The sequence below is a fragment of the Gymnogyps californianus genome, chromosome 12, assembly GCF_018139145.2.
Source record: "Gymnogyps californianus isolate 813 chromosome 12, ASM1813914v2, whole genome shotgun sequence".
NCBI classification, from domain to species: Eukaryota; Metazoa; Chordata; class Aves; order Accipitriformes; family Cathartidae; genus Gymnogyps; species Gymnogyps californianus.
In genome coordinates, this window is record NC_059482.1 from 4,009,001 (window position 1) to 4,032,217 (window position 23,217).

General features: G+C 40.0%; 2 protein-coding genes across 2 annotated transcripts in view; one reads left to right on the forward strand and one right to left on the reverse strand.

Annotated features, from left to right (window-relative positions):
- The first annotated feature begins 27 nt into the window (after nt 1–27).
- MEAK7 (MTOR associated protein, eak-7 homolog) lies at nt 28–9,871 on the forward strand. The gene is made up of 7 exons (XM_050904086.1): nt 28–195; nt 2,854–3,084; nt 3,838–3,982; nt 4,628–5,068; nt 6,354–6,472; nt 7,666–7,845; nt 8,880–9,871. The coding sequence occupies exons 1-7, from the start codon at nt 28–30 to the stop codon at nt 9,006–9,008; spliced, it is 1,413 nt and encodes a 470-aa protein (XP_050760043.1). The 3' UTR covers nt 9,009–9,871.
- A 2,238-nt stretch (nt 9,872–12,109) lies between these two features.
- Nucleotides 12,110–23,217, reverse strand: part of ATP2C2 (ATPase secretory pathway Ca2+ transporting 2) — a 28,411-nt gene continuing 17,303 nt past the window's right edge. The window contains exons 14-27 of the mRNA XM_050903793.1: nt 22,510–22,611; nt 21,603–21,692; nt 20,063–20,164; nt 19,324–19,480; nt 17,749–17,919; nt 17,026–17,123; nt 16,896–16,946; nt 16,243–16,409; nt 15,528–15,596; nt 15,329–15,445; nt 14,481–14,628; nt 13,782–13,877; nt 13,326–13,467; nt 12,110–12,632 (exon numbers count right to left, since the gene is read on the reverse strand). Coding sequence (XP_050759750.1) covers nt 12,457–12,632; nt 13,326–13,467; nt 13,782–13,877; nt 14,481–14,628; nt 15,329–15,445; nt 15,528–15,596; nt 16,243–16,409; nt 16,896–16,946; nt 17,026–17,123; nt 17,749–17,919; nt 19,324–19,480; nt 20,063–20,164; nt 21,603–21,692; nt 22,510–22,611 — 1,686 coding nt within the window. The 3' untranslated portion in view covers nt 12,110–12,456. The remainder of the gene's footprint in view (nt 12,633–13,325; nt 13,468–13,781; nt 13,878–14,480; nt 14,629–15,328; nt 15,446–15,527; nt 15,597–16,242; nt 16,410–16,895; nt 16,947–17,025; nt 17,124–17,748; nt 17,920–19,323; nt 19,481–20,062; nt 20,165–21,602; nt 21,693–22,509; nt 22,612–23,217) is intronic.

The window sequence follows — 23,217 nt, forward strand, 5'->3', positions numbered from 1 at the left end:
CCTTTTCCTTTGCTTCAGGTTGAAAAGATGGGTAATGCAGAAAGCAATGCCTATCAGAATCACCTTTCCAGATTTCTTCCTGAGGAGCAGTCTGACATTGATGGAATATTTGATACCTTATCAGGATCGAGTGGGTCAGCTGGAGCAAAAAATGGCAAAGCTACAAAGAAAACTGTGACTCTGGCAGCACTACAGGCAAGACAATCTATTATTCATATATATCTGGGATGTAGTGTGTTGAACATAATTCCAGAAAGAAACTAAAGATGTGGCAATAGTTACTTTTTATGGATTGCTCATCTCAATTTAATACTTAATGTTTTGGGGCAGGATGGATATTTAACTTTTTCTTACAGTTTAACATGAGTAGTGACTTTCAGGTTTGTATTTATCTCTTGAATTGCACTGTTGGGTCAATTTGCAGCCTTCCTGATTCTGAAGTAAGTGGAGATGTATGAAAATATTTTTACAGAAACCTGAAAAATGGGAGGAATATTCCCCCCGGAGTCTATAGTGTGTGATTATTTACAGATTTTCTTAGGAAGCTGTCACAAAGTCTGTTTCTATTTGGTTATATCTTTCTCCCTCAATTGCATCACCGTCTCTAATCTTTTCACTTGCATTAAAAGGAGAGAATTCAATTTTGCTTGATTAAACTGTGGCTCCCTGTTTTAGGTAATTAACATACATTATGCTTTCTGATTAACTTTGCATTCATTTTCTCATCAAGAAAGGAGAGGAAAATGATTCGTTGCAATACTTGATAACTTCAGTTAGGCAGGAACCAAGTGGCCAAATGAATGTAGTATTAAAAGTGCATTTTTATATATGTTACGCAGTTAATGGAATCAAATTAAAACTCAGCGAAAGCAGCAGGTTATTTTAAGGTATTTAGCAATGCATCTGCATACAGACCAGCTTTAGCATTCCTCCAGCCTGGCTGTTTATGAGCTATCACCAGTTTGGAAACGGTGTTACTGCTGCCCAGCTTTTCAGCCCTAATACGTCCAAGAACCTGGTCCTTGGTGTCTGTTACCTGATTGGGACCTGGAAGAAGTTCTCCTTCTAGCTTTGCCCCTAGTTCAATGTGACATTTGGTGAACGTTTGTCTTTTCCCTTCCTGCCTTTTTGTTTGCCAACTTAAATTAAAATCTTTTGAAAGACTGCCCGTAGGTGCCTAATTCCTTAGTGCAGGGGCTATTGCAACGGCGTGCCTGCCTCATACATGTCTATGCTCATGCCTGAGCTAGATTGATAAATGGCAGATTTGATCTAGCAACAGTCTGGTAACATTGACGAGGGCCCAAGCATAACCTTATGTACTCTGCTTAGGCTCAGTGCTTTACTAGAGGGAAACTACGTGGCTTCTGGACCAGAGCAGGCTGCACTGCATAGCTTGGAAAGCAGGTAGAGCAGGTATCTCTAGATACTTTGTTAAAGCCATTTAAGACAAGGATTCTAAACTGTCAGAGGTGTGAGTTAGTTAGATATTTCTTAAAGATTCCCTTTTTACAGTCCTCCTTTTTCGCACCCCAGCTCTACGCATTGGAATAGCTATAAGCATAACAAAACAGTGCAACAAAGTTAGCGGTGGGTGGGAAAGGGTAGGGGGTAGGTAGGTAATACTGCAGTGTGAAGTAAAAAGCCCTTGAATATAGTGTTTTTAATTATGTTCCCTGCTGCTTGTCTCACTTCAGGCTTATGTAGGACTTTTAGAAAGCCTCTTAAAGACAGCTGTACCCGCTGTGACCGTCCCTCCCTCAATATGAAGCACTCTAATGTGCAAGATTGTGGCTGCTAATTCTGCTTCTACTGAAATCAATGGGAGTTTTACCACTGACGTCAACAAAAGCAGGGTAGAGCTTGGCGTATTGGATCTCGCCCTATATGCACAGCAACAGCCATTGACATCAAACAGGAATGGCCCTGGTGGCTTTGATAGGAGTGGTATTGAGCCAGCAATAGATTGGTAATAGCAGCTCTACCGAATAGAGCTGGAGTGCTTTCACACAGGTGGAGCTCCATTGATTTCAGCATAGTCCCCACTGGGCTACACCCCTGTATATGAGAGTCAAGTCAGGTGTTCAGCATGTTACGCACAGTGCTTTGCGCAGTGAAGACGCTGTGTAATCATGTCCTAGTGTATGGATGTATTTTAGATGATTTATTTTTAAACCGTGTAATTATCTTGAACGCTGTGAAAGTTTCTTGAATCCAGAGTCAGATCTTTCCCACAGTGTTGGAATGTATGATGATGTATGCCAGTTAGATTTCAATTCAAAGGGCCAGTCAGTCATGCAATTCAGATGAGTAAGTTTTGATTTCGACTGTCTTAACATCAGGGATGCCTTATAAAAATCAGGTGATCTCAGGTTTGTTCCATGCTTGAATTAGATGTTGCTATGCAGAGGAAAACTTCTCAGAATTTTTTCTGTGTGTGCATGTAGGGTTAAACACATTGCCTGCATTGCCTTGAGGCCAAAAGTGAAATATGGAAAAAACTTTACTTTCTCTTTGTTTTTAAGTATCTGTGAGCTCCACTATCAAAAGCAGAGTTAAAACACAATTTTAAATGTTGGACTGGCAGAGTTGGTTTTTTTTAAGTCCATAGCATTTGTAGAAAAACAGTATCAACTTAAATCACTAAATTGTATTGGAAAGGAGATACTATAAAAATAGAGATTTTTTTTTTCTCTTGGAAAACCAGTCCTTTGACAAAAGTTTGTTGCTGATAGTGGATACTTGGTATTGAAATCCTTCATTCACAGTGGTATATCTCAGCACAGATTAGCTGGAATATATTAGTTATTCTTCATTTGTAAAATATGTTCTTTGCTATTTTTCTCGTTGTAGGCATATACGCGGGAGCCATTACCAGAGCAAATGACTGTTCGGTTATACAACGGAATGAAAAGTATTGACCTGACTGGGAAATCATCTGGGCTAAGCGAACAGATTACGAAGGAGCAGTTTGTAATTTTTATGTCAAACCTCTTAAAAGGGAATGCAGATGAGAAGATTACCATAATAATGAGAATGATCTCCAAGGCAGAAGGGCCTGTGAAGGGCAAACAAATCCAAGAGGTAAACAGGCAGTTAAATGTGTGTTGGGGGGACAGTAAGAGAACAGAGATGGGTAGGTAATTTGAAGGTAAACTTTAGAGCACAAGATTCAGAACAGGGATTCCTGACTTTTGTATTTTTTTAAACTTTTCACCGCTAACTTGCTGATCTGGGACAAGCAGTGTAGGCAAACCAGGTTATATGGGGTGACCATTTCAGCTGTGGGCTTTTCCATGCTGACTTGCCTGCTTTGAGAACCAGGATCTGGTTTTTGCGAAGCACAGTGACTGTTTTGTCTGATGGTTCACAGGCTCAGTGTGCAGAGACTGGCTATGTTTAAGAGCCAGCAAGGGTTGTGGTGTGGCTGGTGCTTCTGGGAACTGAGCAAAATGCTTTCTAGAGCTTTAGTTGCAGGATAGATGTGTGAATCAAATACGTAGCTTGCAAGGTGGAAGAGTGGGATCTCACAAAACAGTAATTCTCTAGCAGCTCCTACCACTGCAACGTTTGGACCTCCCCTCCCTCTTTCATGCCGTATTTTATGGACGTGCTTTGTGAAGTAACATTTACAAAATGTCTTGAAAAAGGATACTTTTCAAGACCTATGACACTGAAATAGCACTTCTGTTATTTCTGACTCGTCATGAGAAGAGATGTTTCTGCCATTGGGATTACAGCATCAGTACTACTTGACTTTATTTTTAGAAAGTCCTTTGAAACTCTTGGCAATTTTATTTAAGAAATCCCCAAATGATGATGTTTTAACCTTTTAAGTTCACAGAGGATCTGATCATGTCTGTAGTCCATGTACTGAGCTACAGGAAGGAACTGAAAGGTTGGAATTTGGAGAATACTAGGGATTCTACAAGTGGAGTAAAGGCTCTGGCTTCTCAGCTGCTGTCAGAATTGAAGCTTGCAGGTAAGCAGCACTGATGTAGTATATCCCAGAATGGCACAGAGCTCATGTAATCACTGATCTCACAAGAATTTTTCTCTTCAGGTCACATATTTGAATTTAAATGGTGAGACCAGTATTTCAAACCTAGTGCTTTGCGAACGACTTGGGAATTTTATTTATTTTACCTTACCATCTTTCTCCCCTAAATTCAGGAGAGCTTTGATTTGAAGTCCCAGTTTAAGTGGACATGCAAAACTATTTGTCATGGAACATGTCTGTTTTAGAAATACCTGACTTGCAGGTAACAGGCATTTAGATGCATGTGCATATATTTACAACTCTATGTCCTTTTACAAAGCATAGGTTTATCTTTGCACTGTTGTAATAATAGAATTTGCTGTCTTGCAAACAACATCTCATAAGTTGTAACTGGGAGTCCATGTTTCTTAATCATGACAGCCCAACCAATGGATGTCACAGGCAAATGTTTCTCAGTTCTGTGGATGCATCTGCTTAATGTAGTTGACACTTTACTGTTGCTGGCTCTTTTCATATGTGGTTTCATGTCCATTAAAATAATGGAATATTGTGTTTACACTTAAAAATCAACTGATTATTTTCCAGACTAGGCGACTTACTGCTGTTCCTATGTGTCTTACTATGTAGATGGGACAAAATCTGTGGGGCCTCAGCTGATGGAGACAAATTTTCATCAAAGTGTCATTGAGGATTGGGTGTACCGAGTTCCACAGATCTCAATTTTCCTCAGTGTTATCATCAGGCAAGGCCTCCATGTTCTGCATTCTCTCCCAGACCAAACCAAAGATATACTCAACCTGGTTCCAGGCTGCAAAGGCATCAAAGGAAGAGGACTCGTCAGTCTCTTTGACATCCCATCCATCATGTACATCAACTCCCATCTACCTGCAGAGCTACAGCACAAGTGGCAGCTTTTATTTTCTTCGAGGCTTCATGGAGAAAGCTTTTCACAGTTATGTGGGCATATAGTGAACAAAGGTCCTTGCATAGTGATCTTAAAGGACTTAGACGGTTATATCTTTGGTGGGTTTGCATCTCATTCCTGGGAGGTGAAGCCACAGTTTCAAGGTAAAACTCACTTTTCTTTTTCTAGTATCTCATGGCTCTGGTAAACATTGCCTGTTCTGTACAGGTACAAGAATCCTGTCTGCTTAATGGATACTGTCATTTTACTTTCGTGACACGCAGTATTTCTTATACTTCCAACTGTATTTTCCTGTGGCAAAAATAACACTAATTTTTGAAAAATATAAAATACATGCTAAGTTATTCCTGCTTTGTACCCAGTCAGGCATATTACTGATTAATGTTTATAGTTTGTCTGTTATTTGATAAGTCTTTTAAAATTGCAGGACTTATTGATCATGGAACAAGTTTTCTTTTCAGTGAAATCTATCAACCCCTGTAGCCGCATAGGTTGAAAATGAAATGAAAATGAAGGAAAAACAGCACAGACGATGAATTAGAGTTTAAGTAAGATGTCCAGCAGATGGCAATCTTCCATCTCAGAACAGCTGAGCCAAACACCAGGTTAAGCCTCTTGTTGCCATTTGTGCGCTGTCTGTCTTTGTTTGCCTTTTAAAATCCAGCAGCAAAAGGGTCCTTTGGGCAAGCTGAACTTTTTGTTCCCTTGAAACCTCTGAGGAGAAGAGAGGGGTTTTTTGTAACTCTTTGGAAAGAACTTTTGTGATGGCTTTCTGAAAAAATATTATGGACTCTGGATAATCTGTCCTTCTGGGAATCCTCACTTTTGCTACATTAAAAACTCAATTCCTATACTGAATTAGTATTTGATAATTACCACTTCAGTCAGTTAATATAATGTTATGTTACATTGATTACACAGCACTTCCCTTGTATTTTTTCCTGATAGAATAACACATGTAGACAATCACATCACAGGTCCCTCTGAATACCAAACCGGGCATAATGAAAATTGTACCTAAATCATTGACCCTAAACTGATCTATATATCAATATAGTCAGAACTAAGGGTGTCTGCCTTCCTATCAGTTTGTACAGGTCTAGCAGTTGGCCAGTTTTAGAGGATACGATGCAAGCCTGTGATGATAGGTGTAACGTTACATAGTAATGTAACCTACTAGTCATGCCTCTGACTCTGCCTTCGGTCACAGCCATATAATCACATTGATTTCTGTGACCCTGCACAGAGCTAACTGAGAATAAACAATAGGTCTAGATCTTGATGGGAGATAGGTATTGGCTTTCTGAGATGGCAGCTGCTGTCTTTGATTTATTCAACTGCACTTCTTCAATATTTTTTTCCTATCCTATTTGTAGGCAAGTTATTGCTTGGGCAATTGTCTGACCTCAGATGCTTTTCTGTTTACAGGTGACAACAGATGCTTTCTGTTTTCTGTTTTCCCCTCTCTTGCTGTATATACATACACAGGGTATAATGACCACTACATGTATTTGAACCATGGCCAACAAACAATGCCAAATGGACTTGTAAGTATTAAGAAATGACAATTTGGCAATTGGATTCGTGACTGGTGTTCGGAACTGTTTCGTGTTTTATGCTTCTGTTACTGTGAGCAGATTTATTTCACTTGTTATTCTCTGAGGAAGTTTTCATCCCTTCTCTGTGCTATTTGTGCCACACTTTTAGGAGGAGGAGTTTTTTCTTTTTTTGAGTTAAAGCATCAGTGTAAAGTGTGAACTATGAATAACAGTGGAGAACTGCTTACAGTACTGATAGAGTCTATACTTTTCTTTACAGTTGACATGTATATTGAAGTACTGAATCAACTAAGATGGAATTTATTTGTGTCTGACCCAAGTAGGTGGGCTTTACATAGGTTAGATTTATGGAGGTTCTGGGAGGAAATCTTTTTGCCAAGTTTGGTTATCACGGAAGGCCTTCTAGCAGTCCTCCCTGTTGTCTGGAAGAATTGACTGCATGTATCCACATCACTGAAGCAGCACAAGCTAGCTGATCTGTGTAACTGAGGATCCTTCCACTAGCTGTTCTCACTGCCATACTAACTGCTTTTTAAATTATGGAAGGCTGAGAAAGCCCAACAGAATTAGAGTACAAGAGTTGCATGTAGGCTGCTGCTGTTATGAATTGCAGTGGCAGAAGCTCCTTTTACTCAAGTCCGCAAATGAGCTCTCCAGATGCAGAGGAGTTTCTACAGAGCTACAACACATTGCCTGTTTTGAAAAGTGCCTTACAATTTTGTGGCGTTTTGTGCCCATAACTTTGGGAATTGCAGCAGTCTGGAGTAAATTTGCTCTAAAGAAAGCAAACAACATCAAATTACATTATTTAGTTCTGTAGATACTTTTCTAAACGGAGAAGAGGCAGCAAAACCGAGCACTTTCACCCTGTTTCAAATGGAACTGTTAGTCAATAAACAAAAGCCAGTGAGCTAAATTTCTGGCACAAGATGCAGCTGAAGTGCTTGCCAATACTGGTATTCGTAAAGCATAGAGGGAGGGCAGTATCACTCAGGTAAATTCTTGTTTGTCTTCAGGAATACTGGATTTTGGTACAGAAGCCCAGGTTCAGTCAGAATACCCTTTTTCACCTACCCATAGAAGTGTGGCATAAATACTGAAAATAGCAATTTATGTTTCATAACTTGCCCAGTCAGTTTTACATGTGCAGCAAGTGTTTAGTGTGCTGCTTTGGTTCACAGGGTATGGGTGGACAACATGGTTACTTCGGACTCTGGATAGACAGTGACTATGGGAAGGGACACAGTAAAGCTAAACCTCGATGCACCACCTACAACAGTCCCCAGCTGTCAGCTAAAGAGGATTTTACACTGGATGCCATGGAAGTTTGGGCAGTGGGAGACCTTCCTGAAAGTGCAGGGGTAGGTGAACAAAATTGAAACCTGTGAAATTGTGTCCTGATTGGAACGGGAGATGCAAATGCAAAACTTGCAGTTTTCTGATTAAACACTGTCTCTCCATTGTAATGAATAATGTTTTCTTTAACTGGCCCTGTGATGCCATCTATTTTGTGGCAAGTAAATGGCAAAACAGTAGTGGAATTATTGAGGGTGCCAACAAGGAATAACATCAGGAGCCATGAAATGATAGAGCCGTACTTTATTCTGAATTTCAAAAGGCCTTTCTGATATTGAGGAATGGTCTCCAGAAGGAACCTCCTTGGAGGGGTTCATTAAAACCCAGTATTTGTAAAACAGAAAGAAAGCACTGGAAGCTCACAAGTAAAGCCTAATCTATAGTTCAGGAAGAGAACCCAAAAGATTTCTTTATCAGTAACTTTAAATTTACTATAGTTTTACAGTAAATTTATGTCAATAGATTTATGCTAGTCTTTCTGCACCTGGTTTATTTCTGGGAATGAGTAGGAGACCTCTTTCCAGTCTCCTCTGTCCTTGTAATTTATTCTTTTATTAAACTGTCTGGTCTGCACATTTTGGTGGGGTTTTTTTTTTAATTTTTATTTCTTTTCATACTAAATTCATGTGCTCTGTCTGCTCAGAGGACACATAGCTCTAAATAGAAACAGAACAAATAGTTTATTAAAAATGTTGAATTGTACTTGAATCTCTTCTTTATAAAGAAGTTCACATCTGCACTTCAAACTGAGCTCAGGTTAACCAGGGTGTTCTGGCTGGCTTGTAACCTGAATAAACTTGAAATAGTTCACTGTCATCTTAGGAAAAGTTTATGACTATTTTGTGTAACTGCAGCAATAAAAATTATTTGATGTATCCCAGTGAATCTTAAATGCCTTACTTGGAAAGTATGTATGCTTCATTGTGACAAGCTTGCAAACCAGATTACTTGTGGACTTTTGAGTCTGTTTTCTTGTAGCCTGATATTGATTCATTCATAATGACATTTTAAATTGACTATATTTTGTTTTGTTTTGAAGACAAAAAGTAAGAAGAGTATCCTGGATGTAGATCCTGAGGCTCAGGCCTTATTAGAAATGACTGGAAAAAGTCGTCAGAGCGAAGGTCTACGAGAACCCATTGAAGAGGATGATGATGATGATAACTAAAAGAATCACAGTAACATGAAAAACCTTTTTTATTTGCTCCTGAGTGTTAATATTCTTTGGCCAGGATGTTTTTTCCTCATTTTTTTTCCTTACATTTATGTAGTTATCTGGGATGAAGCTTAAGCCTTGTACTTATGTAATATTTAGGTCCAATACAATATCCTGCCTGAAGGGTTTTGTTTGGGGAGGGCAGAAAATTATTAGACATCTCTAAGTTCTAGCTGAATATGAATTTGCTAGCATTCCCGATAGATCCTGCCTGCATACAGAATTAAAAACAAAAGACGAAGTTATTGACAGTACGGCTTACTGACTTGGAGAATTGATATGTATTTATATAAAGACTATTCAAGACACTGATTAAGGCTCTTAAACCTCAACTGCACATATTTATTTGCATGCAATGAAATTAGGCAGCGAAGCTTGCAAATTGTAATGATGTCTTACATTGGTAAACATAGAATAGTCCACGTCACGCCATATGAAGGATGCTATTAATTTGCATTGCTCCAGTTAAAGCATTAAATTTCATGTTTTCTAAGTCAGATTTCCAGCAAGTGACTCTATATGGGCTGTAAGATGTACAGAATGCGAAGTAACAGTATCCAGTTTTATAATACTACACTACACCTTAGTGCATTTCACTTAAGAGGTTTCTGCAGAAATTTGCCTATTGCTTTTTAAACTTAGTCGAACAGAGCCATTGGGAGTCATTCTGCCATATTTACCCTAAGAATGGGCCATACCTCCAGCAGAAATTCTCTAGGGAAGGTACCTTCTTTAGTAGCCTCACTTGAGACTGGAGTAAAAGATCAGGCTGTAAAAAGGATTAAATAAGAAGCATCCGCAGTTAATTGGGAATAGTATCTGCAGACACCTTGTAAAAAAAAAAAAAAAAAAAATCAGGGTTATGTCTGTAACACGTTTAAAGAAGACTGCTGTACACTTTATTTCCACATAATTAATCATTACTCTGTTATGGAAAAAAATGCCCGCAATGTGAAATGTAACTAGTCGGTTGGGATGTTTGCTCTGTTTTGTTAGCTGTTCAGCAGTCAACGCCTGTTTTGTCACGTCTCTTATACTTAGGGCTTTTTCTCCTTGAATCTGTTCACATCTATCAGTAATTATTAGTTTGACCTTGCTAATTCTGTGTGTAATTAACTTGTCAAAAATAACCCTCATTTCTACCAGGGACTATCATTTCTAACTCAGCAAATTGTGTTTGGTTATTAGTATGTATGATTGTCAGTCTTTCTCCTCCTAGGAAAAGACTGTACCAAATCCCCTTTGTCCTAACATGAGTTCGTCTTCTGTGCAGCTTAGAGAAAAAAATGTGTTGTAACAGTCTATAAAATTACTGCAATTCCTGATCATGTGGCCTTCCTTCAAATTCTTTCCCTTAGCATCTTCTTGTATGTGGTCTTTTTTTTTTTCCCACCCAATGGTTTTTGTAGGGAACCAGATTTGAATATTCTGAATAATCTGCACTTGTGCCTTAATGTAGATCCCATTTTTTAAAAATTTTATTAAACAATATGAATTTAGCCTTGAAAGGAGAGCATGAAGAAATCCCTCCAGCCAGACGTCCTAGAACTCAACTGTGCATTTTGTACGCTACCTGAACTAATGATTCGGTATATATGCTATCTGTTCCGGTACAGAGTATGCTGTGAAAGGCCTGAGCTAATGTCCTTTTGTCTTGTATTTGCTTAAATAAACCAGATAGTCTCCCAAGTTTGTAACACATAGGAAAAAAAAAGTAAGCATTAAAACAATTACACTGATACTTTTGTATAATTTTCTTCTCTGGGTATTTTAATAAGAATTTTAAATGGTACAAAGTAGGGAGTGCTATAGAGACAGCAAGAAAGTACATGGTGCTCTCTGTAAGTGTGGTGATGCTGGCTTTTGTTTTAACATTCTCAAACTCCCACCATAAGTCTCGAAGGTATTTTTCACTTAGGCACTGACTAAGCGTACTAAATACTTGAAGTGGATGGCATACAGGAATGAGATAGTTGAATTTTGGCAGTTACACATAAAATAAACAACTAGACTTTCTTTTCCTTCCATTACAAGGCAGAGACTTTGAGGACTGAAACCATTTGCAAGGATTTAAAAAAAAAATAGTGAGTAGACACATTTGCAGACCATATCTGGGCTGGGTGAATTGCACAAAGCTACTCTTCAGCAAAAATATTTCAGTGGCCAGGTTTTCTTTGATTTAAAATAAGTATCAGTATAGCTGGTTCTTTCTAGGCTATGAATCCAAAATGTAATCCTGTTTAAACATCATCTTGTGAAGATCAGCATAGTATTTTGGCCTCTGAAACTGTGTTTTTTGACAAGTTTGTATCTGAGACTCTTCATCTTCACTTTGAAGTGAAGATGTTAAGCTGGGGCAAGAAGAAAACTGACATTATGGCACTTCTGGCAAATGTATCAGTGAAGCATTATTTACTAGAACACTACTGATCCAACCAGCAGATGGGATTATTCAAAATTGTGCTTTAAATGTAAAAGATTGGCTTGGAAGAGACTCAACATTTCTTTTTCTTTCCTGAACCTAATGATTAAGCAATCTGTGCTTCGTGTTCGTGCATCTAAAAATGTCCAGAAAGCGTTTGTCAGCAGTGGGCTTAGCTATGATCTAAACATCTCTCCATCACTTTTATGCAGCTGTTGATCCAACTGCAAAGCTTAACATCCCTGCTATGTACGTGAGTCATCTTTATTCTCGTGCGCTTGTGAAAGCGAGTCCCTTCCCCATTAAATCCATCCACTACTGTGCATCAGATCAGGTCAGATCAGCCTTCTGCTTTGCTCCCGTTAGTCACGTAGGTACACAAAAATCACTGCAGTGTTCGGCAAAAGCTGAGCGCCGAGGGTTGGCACTTTAGCTCTCTGCTCTTTGTTTGACATCTCCCCACAGTTTCCTTGAGAGTCTTGCTGAATCAAGGCTAGATATCTGGGAATCTAGAAACACTATAGGTTGACGATAGGAAAAGAAGTGCTAGTGAAGGCAGGTCTTTTCCATTCTTCTGATTTAATACGAAAGGATGGGTCTAAATCAAGAGTCTGATTCAGATACTTGTCAGTAACATTTTAAAATGCAGATTTTATTAATAAAAATCATTCTGATTTAAATAAATAAAATTTCAGCTTACGCACAATAGATTTTTCTGTACAGGTGTGAAACTCTGTTATTTTGTCTTGGACTATCACAGCATTCTTGACATATAGATCAATGTGATAAAAATGTACCTGATCTTGGTTTAAAACAGGAGCCGCTCCGGAGGTTTCTCTAGACGGCTCAAACAGCTTAGGTAGAGCATGTAAGAAGGAACAGACTCTGGCGTAAGAAGGGCTGTCGGTACAGATTCACTTGAGTATCTTCAGAAAGGATGTGTGGCATCAGAAAACGGCGCATTTGGATTATCCAGCATCACAGCTCCGTTCCAAGTATATCTTTAGAGGAAGTTTGCATCAGTTTATGTTGCCTTCCTTTATGCAGCTGACATCCCTTTATGTGCTTCGGTCGGCAGCAGCGTTTTTCGCAGAGTTTGACGAACTCGGACACGATGAAAACTGAGGAAGCCAGTCCAGTGAGAAACAGCAGGTCTGCCGAGAGGAAACAGAGTGGAGATGAGCACAGCGGACAGCTGGATTTTGTGCTGGGACCCCCAGTTAAGGGCCTTCCTGCAGTAGATATTTGTGCTGGTGTAACTCCATAGATGTATGGCCTAGCTATGCTTTTGCTAGCTGTAGAATTAGAGCAATGGCTGCGGTAGACAAGGAATACCCATAGTTGGTATAGTCCGCTTGGTGGGTGGAAACCTCTACGTTAATCGTTTGGGATGACCGAACCCTGCTTCTAACAACATGCCTAATGTAGATGCAGTACGATGTAGTATGGCAGAGTTTGCTCAGGCTGGTTCAAACGGTAAAATATGCGTTGCATTTCAGGTAGCAAACATTCACTCTGCTTTTTCAAAATGGAGTGACTGCATAATGATCCTCGATAGATTTATGTAGAGAAGTATCATCATACAGAGCTCATGGAAAATCTTGGCATGTCTCCCATTTACATGCATTTATGTGCAGTAAATCAAAATCCAAAACCTAGGCTGGGATAATATCATTAAATACTACTACTATTTGTGTATAGCTGTGTGTATGTATAGGTGTAGGAGCTGTTGGTTGATTTCCCCTCCCAGCAATCTGTTGGGAGCTATCATGTAACAATTCGGCAATCGCATCTGCTTTTTAAAGTAGCTTTAATAAAAAACCCACATTATTTATTTTACAACTTACCTAGCACTCCTAAATTCTCTGTCTGGAAGATCCTTTGCAATGGAGGGATGTATATAACAGCCAGCTGTCCCAAAAATGACCCAAGCACAGAATACAAGAACATGCGGTTTCGAAAAAAGCCTATTTCAATTATCAGCTTTGTCTAGAGAAGGGGGGGGAAAAAAGAGAAATGTAACATTTCCCCATCTCCTGTGGGTACTTGAATGTCACACTGTTTCTTTGCATGTAAACTCCAACCCTTTTTGAAGTTACCCGGATGCTAACTTAGGCAGAGCTACATAGTTGAAAGTATAGTTGCAGTTGAACTATGATGGATAACTTTGTCTATAAAGATGATAAAAATCGTGCTGCTTTAAATGACATTAAAAAAACCCCCTTACTATGCAAAATACTAGTATTCTAATGTTTATGTCAGTGTTTTGAGTCAAGAAATTCTTGCTGACAGAGCGATCTCACCTGAGAGCGGCATGTCAGGGCGTTGAAGAGGTCAAAAAACACAAAACAGGTAAAAGTCATTGTTGTGGTTCGAGGAGTTATGCCACTTTTAGGATTCTGAAAGCACATGTAAAAATGCAGGGGCTAGTTAAGCCTTACAAAAATATGTGAATTCAATAGATGAATTAAATATTCCCTTTAATGATCCCAGTCAAATCAAAGGGTAGTAAAACACAGGAATAAATCTAGTTCTAGCTATTATAGGTAGCATTCCTTTCTCTCTGCTAGTTGCTGAGTTTATGGTCTTATCAACCATGTTTTAAATTCTTAAACTGACATAGAATTTGGGTAAAGAATATTCTAAATTAAATTACTTAAACTGTTATAGTAGCAGTCACTATTTACTAACAGCAATCCATAGTACTTATGTACTTGGCATTTTCCACTTACACGGAAAGCTAGAGGTGAAAAGTACGTTAAAGCATTGATATTGCATCAAGTAATAGTTTTCCCATTCTAGATAGGAAGCTCCGAACTAGAGGCAACCCAGGAAGGCAGAAGCAGAGCTAGGAGCTGACCCTGGTTCCTTAACCCTCTCCCCGTACTGATCCTTCCCCACTGGAGGCATTTCGGAAAGTCCTTCGCACGTACTTCAGAAATTGCCCTTCACTTTGTTCTCCACCCTGATGAAAACAAGATACGATTGCAGATTTTCCTCACCTCCTTCCAGAAGACGAAGAGGGTTCCACTAATAATAATTATAGCTGACATGAAGATTTTCAGGATCAATGATTTGCTGAGTATAGTATCCGTGATGCATCGGGGTGGCTGTTTGATAGTATCCCTATCAACGGGTTCAACTCCCAAGCTGCCTCAAAGAGAAGCAGAGGGACGTGTTTCATTAATGCGGATCGTCCCGAAACGGTACTGCTGACAAAGCAGGATGGGTCTGGAGGATGAAATTCTTTGAAGTACAACATGAGAGAGATCAGTATTCTGGCAGGGTTACATAAGGCCCCAGATTTGTCCGAGACACCTATGGCAAAGCTCTTTTTTGCATAACGAGCTGCTAAAATGATCTATTAGACTCCCATAGCGCATCATATCAATATCCCTTCCCAGAGGGAGAGCTAGCGGTGAGATTGCGGCCAACATCTCTTCCACGTTGTGGAAGTAGTAATTGTAATTAGCAGTAGTTGTAATTAGCAGTTGGATGAGGTTCCTAAGTCTTGTGATTTTGGGGCATATACCCCCGCATGTACCCAGTATTCCCTTGCCAGTCAGATCTGCAGGGCTGTTAGCAGGTGATGCACTCAGGACAACAGACCATTCCTAGTCAAAAAGTGGAATAGTTAAATGATTCCACCACAAAACAGGAATACGTAAAGCCTCAAGTAAATGTCAAGTAACTGCTTTTGGAAGGACCAGGAGGGAACAAAAGTACAACTTGTCTTATCTAACCACCGAGTGACTGGCGCATTGATAAGAAATCATAACAGCTTGTGTTCCTAAGCCAAATTCAGACATATTAAAACCAAGAATGTTTTGCTCATTTGACTCGTCCATACCTCTGGGCTGGCGGCCCATCCATGATGATGTTGATCCATAAGATCTGCATAGCATTGAGTGGATTTGGTAGGTTGAGCACTGTTGACAGAGTGATTAGGCTCAAAGCTGAAATGCTCCTGCAAAGCACAGAAGAACATTATTCTGCATGGCCTCACCTAAAAGGTGCCTTCGCTGGAATTGAAGCAAACAGGAACTTACGTGCTCAACTGGAACCGGACAAAATTTTTTATGTTGTAAAATATTCCTTTTCCCTCTTCTATTGCATTCCTGGAAGGGAGAGGAGAGTTTATTAAATAACTAGTACTCACACTATCTTACATTGAGCTCCCTGGGACACTCAAAATACAAGTTGTCTTCTCTAGCACTTGTTGCAGATGAAATTCAGATCCCAGCCTGGGAGGAGGACATCAATGCAGCACCTCAGTTAAAGTGACTTTATCAGGACCAGTAGATCTGAAAACCCTGGTTCATATGGCCAGGTCTTGGTTCATAAAGCAGGCATGCGACCTATTTATATCCTCACTCTACTCTGCCTACTCTCTCTGTTGTTATGAACCAACAGAGCATTGCAAATTATGTCTTTCCTCTGAGCTTCCTGGATGAGGCAGAGAGCACAAGTTACGATCTACCCAGACTTCTAGGCGCTTTCAAAGCCCTCGTTAGCTACAGCAATGAGAAACCAGGGCTTTCAGATGAAAGCTAGCTTTGTCACCACCACTTGAAACAAACCAGACATTGCTATGTATGCAACTGAAAATGAGCCAGACCCACACTAGGTATCTCCACTTACTGCTGTTGACTTATGTGTCCTGCGTCTTGCGTCACTTCCAGGGCTAGCCACACAACAGACTTGTTGCAATGGGTAGCCAGAAAGTATCTGAGAGTAAGATAGTAAGAAAGTCGCTAAACCTACATTACTGTTGAGAAGTCATCATCCACGAGAATCATGTTGGCAGCCTCTTTGCTGACGTCTGTACCAGCTTGTCCCATTGCAATCCCGATATCGGCAGATTTAAGGGCCACGGCATCGTTAACACCGTCGCCTGTCATTGACACAATGGCACCAGCCCTCTGCAAAGCCTGCGAGAGAGGAGAGATGAGAGGCTCTGAAGCCAGGAGAAGATAAGTAAGTCCTGTTGGCAATCACAGGATTTGCACGTAACATTGAAAAAGTAGAAGCGCTATGTGACTTTGAGGGTAAGGCAGACTCAGCAGCCCACCCAGGACAAAACTCAGACCAAGAATTAAAAGACTGGATTTTCAGGAGGATAGAGAATCTCACAACTCCAGCAGCAGTTACAAGAGGAGACAAAAGTCCTCAGAAATCATTCTCCTGATATTATGCTTGCTAATATCTCATTAGTGTCTTTCAAACGACCCAGGCCAGATGTGCAAAAGAAATGCTAATACCTTCAGTGTAAATAGCGCCAATGCTCTCGCTTGGGAGTTACAGTCCTTTAGTTTGAGCTGATCCTGCCTTGGAAGACCAAGTGGTCTAGCGAACTGAGCCCCCCCCCCCATCTTGTTTTTGTGAGGCATACAACGGATTTGAGAGGCTCTTAGTACCTTTATGATTTTTAGTTTGTGCTTTGGACTTGTTCTGAAGAAAATGGAAACCTGAAAAACAAAACGTACAATCTTGTATTAGACAGATGCTATTGGAAATAAGCCTTGTTTTTGTAATCAAAACCATTACATTTTTGACAGTGGATGATAGCTCTGCCTCTGCCAATTGGTCCAGCTCTTCCCCAGACATGGCTTTCAGCTTCCCATTGCAGAGACCAATATTCTGCCCTGCAAAGAAAAGCCCAAAATAAGATCTGTCCATCAGCTCTGGAAAAAGCCAACTATTTCCTGACTCAAAGAACAGAGGCAGCAATCAAAGAATTTACTGGGAAATATGTCTGAACCTGGGGCATCTGACAGGGCACACAGCTTTCTGTCTCTGAGCTGGACCGGTCACCCTGTCCGTACTCAGCTGGAGTTATGGAAGCAATACCATACCCAGAACTGGAGCTGATACTAAATCTGTCGCTCTCTTCTCTGCTGCTTGCTCTGTCTATTTCCAATGGCAAAATGCAAAAATGGGAAATGCAGAGATACTCACACTCCAGACATTAGTGGAGTTTATAATCCCAGCAATGCCATCCGTCTCATTTAAGGGTCTTACACTGAGATTTTGCCATTTCTGGTGCTACAATAGTGAAATTAAGGTACTGGAATTTGGCCCATAGTTCATAGCTGCTCTATTACTACATTTAATATGATTTGTTTCAATGGAAAAGCAAGAACTCAGTGGCATTTAAAACTTCTATTGCACATACAAAAAGAATGATAAAGTTGATTATTAAGTGACGTAACATTTGACTGATCTGACAGACATAATACAGACCCACAAGTAAGAAGCTAAGTTGGCTACCTATAGCCACAGCAGTTTCCAGGGCATCTCCAGTTACCATCTTTACTGATACACCAGACTCAAAAAGGACTTGAACAGCTTCTCTCACTCCAGCCCTCGGGGGATCAATTATTCCAACCAGACCTAAAAATGTTAGTTTGCCAAGTTCTGGACCTGAAGCCAAAGCAAGTACTAGAAACAGAGGGGAAAAAAAAAAAAAGACGACAAGACTAAATTATTAATAATATGTTTCCATACATTAAAATGAACATTTAGAGGAGATATTAAATTGCCAGTTTTCCAGCAGAAAAAGTCATTAAAACCAGATCTTTAGTCATTAGATTCAGATTTTGTATAGACACAAAAATTTTGTCCACTCAAATAATACCAGTTTATCTGAATCAGAGCATTTCTGTTTCACGTGTTTCTCTTAGGATTTATTTCTTTCTAATTTAAAGCTGTCTACCTAGTCTTCCCTAAATGCAGATGGATTAAATTGGGACAGTGCAGTGTTAGACCAGACACTATTAAACTACTATGTTAAAAAATAGCGCTCCTGTAAAAACTTAAACTTTTTTTTTTAATCTAAAAATGTGAAATGCAAATTCAGTTAAACCAGGGAAACTTCCATCGTGTAAACATCAAGGCTCTGAACATTGTGTTTCTGTTCGTGGTGCCTAGCCATATCATTCAATCATTCTTAAATCACTCAAGGATATTTTGCCAGGGGTTCATGTCGGTGTTGCTTTGATGATTGAATCACAAGCTTGCAGCAGCTGCCTGAGCTAATCGTTTTTCTTCAGAGTGGTAATTTGCCATTCACAACGGCAGATGATTCAGATATTGTAAAGCAAGCTCCGTACATGAGTTACTAACCGCAAGACACAGGGCTGGAGAATATGTACATTAACTATACCATCTTCCAGACCTGGCTGCCAAGACTTGTTCTCATCTACTTACAGCCTGGGAACATGCACAGGAGATGGTGTCTTTGTTATTGTGTGAAAGTCTCAGACATTTCTGAAAGGATGTTTCGAGTGATGAAGGAAATGACACACACATAAAAACTTCTGTGGGCTGTGCACTGACATGCAGTCAGTCTCAAAAGGAGATCGTTAGATTTGGTCCTAATAAAGAACTGAACCAAACTTCAAATAAAAATCTCGGTGCCCAAAATCCGTGTTTTGAACCCCTTTCAAAGTCGCTTTTTGTTGCTCTTGAAACAGCTTCTCCAAAAGCAAAACTTGGCAGAGCAGTGCTTAGATCAGGTTCAGCGCAAAGCTTTTCAATGCAACATTCAGACCGTATCCCAGGCAATCACGACGCTCCATGGAAGAAAAACATTCACCATTTCCAGTGCTCATTTCCAGCTCCTTTCAATCTCACTAATTTAAACTCAGCAAAAAAAGATTGGTGGAAAGCAGGCAGCCAGCAGACCTAAGACATGGCCCTCGGCGAACTCTGACAAGTATTATGAAGAGATCATGCAAGTGATGCTAAGGACTGAGCCACTGTCCATCCTACCCAAAACAGAGCAGGAAAGTATTAGGGCATGATAACCTGTAAGCTTGAGGGACATAGACAGTAATGACTGACCCCGTAGACCTGAGGAGCCCATTCGTTTTTCTTCCTGCTGGTAGCAGGCTTTCTGCTGGGGTGTGAGTGATAACGAGATGCCACCGCTGTTATACAGAGTGCAGTATTGAATAACTTCTTCAAATGCTCCTTTCATAAAGTAAATATCCTCTTGATCCTTTAAAGTAAGGAGATAATACACTTTATCAAAAAAAAAAAGAGCACATTTTAAAAATACTGATAATGCATAAGGCTTTACATCCTAGGTAAAAAAGATCTTTTGTTTGCTCTTTGACCTGTTTTGTAAAATGCCCAGGTGCGTGTATTATTTATAGGATGTGATATTCTTGCTCTAGCCATTTTTCATGTTCAGCCATCACAGACAGAATGGTAATGAAAAGGTCGGTAAGTTTTTAAACCAGAGTACAGTATCAGCCAAAATGAGCTCCTTAACCCAGTAAGGGAAAAATGGCCAACATTTTCTTTCAAACATTGTATCTTTCTTCCCCTGTCAGTTATCTCTGAAAAGCCTTTGTTTTCCTGCTCAAACCACTATATGAAAAGTATTATCTTCTCCCATTCAAACACAGCTTTACAAGCTAAAATTACACCCAAGTTGGGAATTTTGAGGTTTGTTCAGTTTTCTCCTGACATAGTTAACTTCTGAAAACATTATTTGCTAAAGAGATACCATTTCATGCCCATTGTTGAGGTGCACAATTAGAAACACGAAACCAGCCAACACCACTGTTTGCTTTACCTGATTTTTCAGTGTGCATTTCACAGCCATCCACTTTTGTTCAGAGCTAAACGGAATTTCCTTCTTTCTTACATAAATATCTTTTATGTCAGCTAGTTCCATCTAAAGTAAGGTAAAACAGAAAGAGCACTGTAATGCTGAATAATGCCAAACCTTGTATATATTTTCCGTATTACAAGCATTGACTGTTGACCATGTACCTCCAGGCAGTCATATACCACGGTGCTCAAGAGAAAGCACGGGGAGAGTAAAACCCATATTTCAAACCCATCTTTTCCTTTTGGTGCCCAATATGGGATACATTAAACTGGAGTTTGAAGCTTGATCCCTGTTGACTTCTGCAAGAAGAGGGAGCTGCACCGCTGTCTCGGTGAGGCTTTGGGTCAAAGGAGCCTCAAGTCCTCTCTCTAAACCTACGGCAAAGCAATGGGCAGAGCAGATTTCTTCCAGCCCAAGCTCAGGCTCCCCTGCTTCAGTTATTTCCCAGCCACCCTACTTGGAAGCAAAAGGAAAATTGCAAATAACTGAATGGTCAACCGTGGATGTGGTTTCAAATTATTTCCTGATGAATTAAACTCAAAAAGCGATTCACCACAAGAAGACCCTTCAGCTATGAAGTACGACAGTCCAAATCAATACACGCCTGCTTTAGCAGCATGCATGGGTGCTCTAGGTGAAGTGGTAGTGATCAGAAGTCACTTCCAGTCTCTCTCTCCCCCAGCTCCCACCAAACTAAAAAAAAAAAAAAAAAAAAAAGGAGAGACAACCTCCCTCGTATTCTGCTATTGCTTGGCTACTGAATGGTGGAGCAGAAGGAAGATTTTAATTTAGCATTTAGGGAAATAAAATGTCATTGTTTTACAAAAAAAAATTCACGTTTTCATGGTTAAGAGTTATAAGCTTTAAAAATAGGAGGTAAGAACAGATGTGTGCAGGTGCATCATTTCATCAGGCACCTCCTGTGCTTGACAGCCCACCTGAGGCCTGTGGGCCACAGGCTGCGTAACGCTGATCAGATGATACCTTGAGGTGTGTTACAGCCCTCCACCTATGAGCACGAGTGCAATATTCAGAAAAAAATCTTGGTTTATGTAATCCTGACTAGAAAAGCATAAAAGCTAACAGATGACCCAAATCTAGGATGATCCTCTGCCATGCTTTCTGGTGTGGCCTGTTCTTGCTCATTTTTCACTCTCTTGTCTTCCTCCTGAACTCTTAATTGGCATGGGCAGAAAATATAAAAAAGTAGCAGTCCAGTCTAAGCCCAAGAGAAATCCATTCTGTAGGGTAATGGCAGAGATTAACCAAGCAAAACAAGTATTGCTGTTAGCACAGAGCTCAGGGAAGGTGTTTGTCCATGACAAGAGGTTTACGTGGGAGGGGTGTACATCTATGACCTTGGGGAGAAGAGACAAGGAAAGAATAAAACCAGTCTGGGGCTTTAAAGAAGTCTGATCGCTGTTGTCAGACCTAACAATTCCAGCTCTTTTTTTTTTTTTTTTTTTAATTTCTGGAAAATTTTAAATCTTAACAATCTTACCTTCATTGCAAGGGCAATGAGAGCTCCTTCTGTGGGCTGTCCCATCACACTATTTTTCCTGATAATGGCATTATTGACTACACAGCCAGCCTAGAGAGAGGGACATATTTACATGGTTTATTGTTTTCATAACTAAATTCATAGCTTTTTCGTCTCTTTAAATGAAATAATGAAAGATTGGAGCATGAAAGCAGCCACATCCCAAAAGATATGCTATTCCCCATAGCAGCATCTTTTGAGATCAGTTCTTGTGCTTTCTAAACCCGCTTAATCCATAGGATACACCAATATTTTGGTAAAATGTTATGTTTTGGATAAATTAACATCAAGCAAAACATGATATATATCTAACGAGCTTGATAAATCATGAAAACTTAGTCTCTCCTACTATTGCTTCTAATGTGCGGTATGGATAAAATAAGACCTAATCTCCATTTGAGATTCCAGCTCAGATCATTTCACTACCCAAACACTCCACTTCAGCCCACAGTTGAATGTGCAAGATTTTATTTAGTGCTAACACGAAACCCAGAGACCATCACAGTACGTTTATAAATTGACTATGTAGCTAGCTAAAGTCTAGACTCTGTCCACATTAAAAACCTGAACGTGGTAAAATTAATCGGTCTCTCCTCTGCCAGAATTGTATTTTTATCCAAAATATGATTGACGCTTTAAGCTGATGACTCTGGTCTCTCACTACGTGTCTTATGATTGCTGCCTTTCACCCATAAGCTTCAGGTATTGTAATCACAATTACTCAGAGCCTTTCCACGAGAATGGTCTAGCAAGACAGTTCATTTTAGAGTTACAAAAGTGGCTTTTTTTCACACTCATTATCCAAAGTGATCTGTGCAAATGAAAACTGAAAGTAAATAGGACAAGCTGGTTCATAATTGGTACTTACCTCCACTAGTTTCCCAACTGAGATGTTGGAAAATTCTTTAAGAATCTCCTTTGATGGCAGAAGATAAACGTTTCCTTCTCCATTGTAGCCCACCCCACTGACCTGAGGAAGGGAGAGACGGAAAGAGCAGATTTCCCAGTGCCAGGCAGGACCATGCTACATCCTTATACAATGGGGTGCACTTGAGCAAATTTCTGATTTTGAAGGTGTGCTGGGATTCTTCTTTCTAGCTCAAAGCAATGCTTATAGGAAAGGCTACAGATAGTGAAAGTATAATATTGCAATAGCTGTATAGGAACAAAAAGGATCAGGATGTCTTATACAGACCTTGTTCGCCATGAGTTCAGAAGCCTCTTGCAGCTCAGTCAAGAGATGCAGCCCTTTGGTAGCAGTGGGTTCACTGGTTTTACCCTACTGATGACTGGCCTGTGTCTCCACTGCCTTACATTTTGCATGCCTGCATTTTTCACCCACTTTGCACACAGGTAAATGAACCAAGCAGAAGGATCGGGTCACTTGGATAATAAATACTCCTACAGAAGATGAGCCCACAAGGGTCAGTGCCAGGTTTCAGTATTTACAATTATTGCAGAGCACAGCAGATGATGTCAATGAACATCTTTGTTTATGGCATCTGAGCGGCTTTTGTACGCTCAGCCCCACCTCTGTCAGTCTCCAGCACTGCAAAAGTCCCTTCTTTTTAACGGA

What these genes read in the sequence shown, in the direction of transcription:
- MEAK7 (XM_050904086.1), top strand. Translation starts at nt 28, where the DNA reads ATGGGTAATGCAGAAAGCAATGCCTATCAGAATCACCTTTCCAGATTT. An exon ending in GGTGAAGCCACAGTTTCAAG is followed by an intron (nt 5,069 to 6,353) that starts GTAAAACTCACT and finishes TTCTGTTTACAG; the next exon opens with GTGACAACAGATGCTTTCTG. An exon ending in ACCTTCCTGAAAGTGCAGGG is followed by an intron (nt 7,846 to 8,879) that starts GTAGGTGAACAA and finishes TTTGTTTTGAAG; the next exon opens with ACAAAAAGTAAGAAGAGTAT.